Source organism: Poecilia latipinna, unplaced genomic scaffold, assembly GCF_001443285.1.
Source record: "Poecilia latipinna isolate Pla-1442-1.1 unplaced genomic scaffold, P_latipinna-1.0 Scaffold7461, whole genome shotgun sequence".
NCBI lineage: Eukaryota > Metazoa > Chordata > Actinopteri > Cyprinodontiformes > Poeciliidae > Poecilia > Poecilia latipinna.
In genome coordinates, this window is record NW_015120077.1 from 1 (window position 1) to 1,849 (window position 1,849).

The window sequence follows — 1,849 nt, forward strand, 5'->3', positions numbered from 1 at the left end:
CTTCCCTCTGACTGCACATGCAAATAAAAACATATAACATAAAACTCCATCAGGGTGTAAAGGTATGGAGATATTTCACTGTCAGGACTAGCAAATAAACACTGGAGCAATATTTTGTTGTTTAACTGATGAAGCTTCTCCAGTGATGAGATGAAGAGGCTTAACTTCCTGATTCATGTGGAGAAAACCAATCAGAACAGGCCACACCCACTGGGGGAAGACCAGCAACTGTGATGGAGGAAAACACTAAAAATCATGACAAAATGAAGAAAATAGACAAAAGAAACCTTCATGTTCTCTGAACAAACTCTCTGTATCCTAGCATGTCTGATTTGAAAGGAATCTCTTTTCCTTGTTTAGTCCAAATGCCACATTTCTGATTTAATACCATCAAAGCTCCTTTTAAAGCCCAGCAGATGCTTTTGATAGAGAGAGTGAAATAAACTTGCAACGATGAAAACAGAGGAAATTGTTTCTCACAGAGGACAGTTTCAGATTTAATTCTTAGAACAGATGAAATTCAATTTTACATCATCATCTTTCTTGAACCACTGATGTTCTCCTCCCGTCTCCATGGCTCCAGACATGTCACAGTCGTCCATCTGTCCATCTAAAGCCCAGTTCTTATATCTGACCACCTCATCACTGACCCAGAACCAGAAATCCAGAGTGCAGGTGTAACGCAGACCCATCCAGACATAACCAGTCGATGCGTTCTTGACTTTCTCCTGGATCCATCTCTGATCATCCATGTTGGTGATGGTGACCAGGTCATGGTGGTGACCTCTGCAGTAGTACAAGGCGTCCTCCCAGTTCATCGCCTCTTTGATCAGGATCAATTTATCTGTCACAGAATTGATCAACACAAACATTACACAGTCATGGTAAAAAACTAATTTAACAAAAACAACAGTTATGTCTTTGGTCCTAAACCAGACGTGGTAGAGTAAATAAAAAATGTCCTCCAGTAGGAGCAGCACTACTTCAAATGAATTATTGTCAAGTAAAATGAAAAGAAGTTGCCTAAGAAATGACTCAAGAGTAAAAATGTGATAAAAAATATAGTTTAGTACTGAGTAACTGATCATAAGAACTGATTTATAATTTCTAGATGATGTCATGATACTAGCAAAAATATAAAGGTGTGTGCAAATTGTCATATTTTGAAAATAATTGAAATAATCCCAATGTATAAAATAAATTAGAAACAACACATTTCTAAATCAATTTTCCTCAACATACAAACTAATACTTCAACTGTAAGAAATACATAAACAATATGTTACAAATAGGTAAAGTACTTCCAGTGTCCAATTAGGGTTTACAACTACTACTAAAGGTCCTTTTCTCCCCAAAAAACTTATTAAAGTAAATGTGAATGTACTATGTGCCTCTAATACTGATCAAATGTTGATGATTTTGTTTGATGCAATGACATTATCTGTGACATGCAAGAATTAAAACTTAAAACATGAATGAGAAAACTATTCACTGTAATAATTTTTAAATAAACTTATATTTGAACTAACAACTCACCATCATAACAGATGAAGGGTTTTTTATTATCACAGCTCACATTCGTCCATCTGCCTTCACCATCAAACTTAGTCATGGCACATTGACCACTGTTGATTATCTGATCGTTAAAGTTTTTATTCCAGTGTCTGAAAGAGAAACTGCTTCCATCTGACCACCTCCAGGTGTCTCTGAACAGACCAATGTATGAGGAATCACTTGTAGAGTTCATCAATTTCATCACTTCTTCATCCTGTAGCTGCTTCGTTCCACTGATCAGGTCTTTGTGATTCTCTCTACAGTAACTCTGAGCTTCCTGCCAGGACTTCATCTC

General features: G+C 36.6%; 1 protein-coding gene across 1 annotated transcript; it reads right to left on the reverse strand.

Moving 5' to 3' along the window:
- Window positions 1-442: 442 nt before the first annotated feature.
- LOC106944229 (macrophage mannose receptor 1-like) lies at window positions 443-1,831 on the reverse strand. The gene is made up of 2 exons (XM_015027440.1): window positions 1,537-1,831; window positions 443-844 (listed from the first exon to the last, which is right to left on the reverse strand). Exons 1-2 carry the CDS (start codon window positions 1,754-1,756, stop codon window positions 498-500), a joined length of 567 nt encoding a protein of 188 aa, XP_014882926.1. The 5' UTR covers window positions 1,757-1,831; the 3' UTR covers window positions 443-497.
- Between the last annotated feature and the right edge of the window lie 18 nt (window positions 1,832-1,849).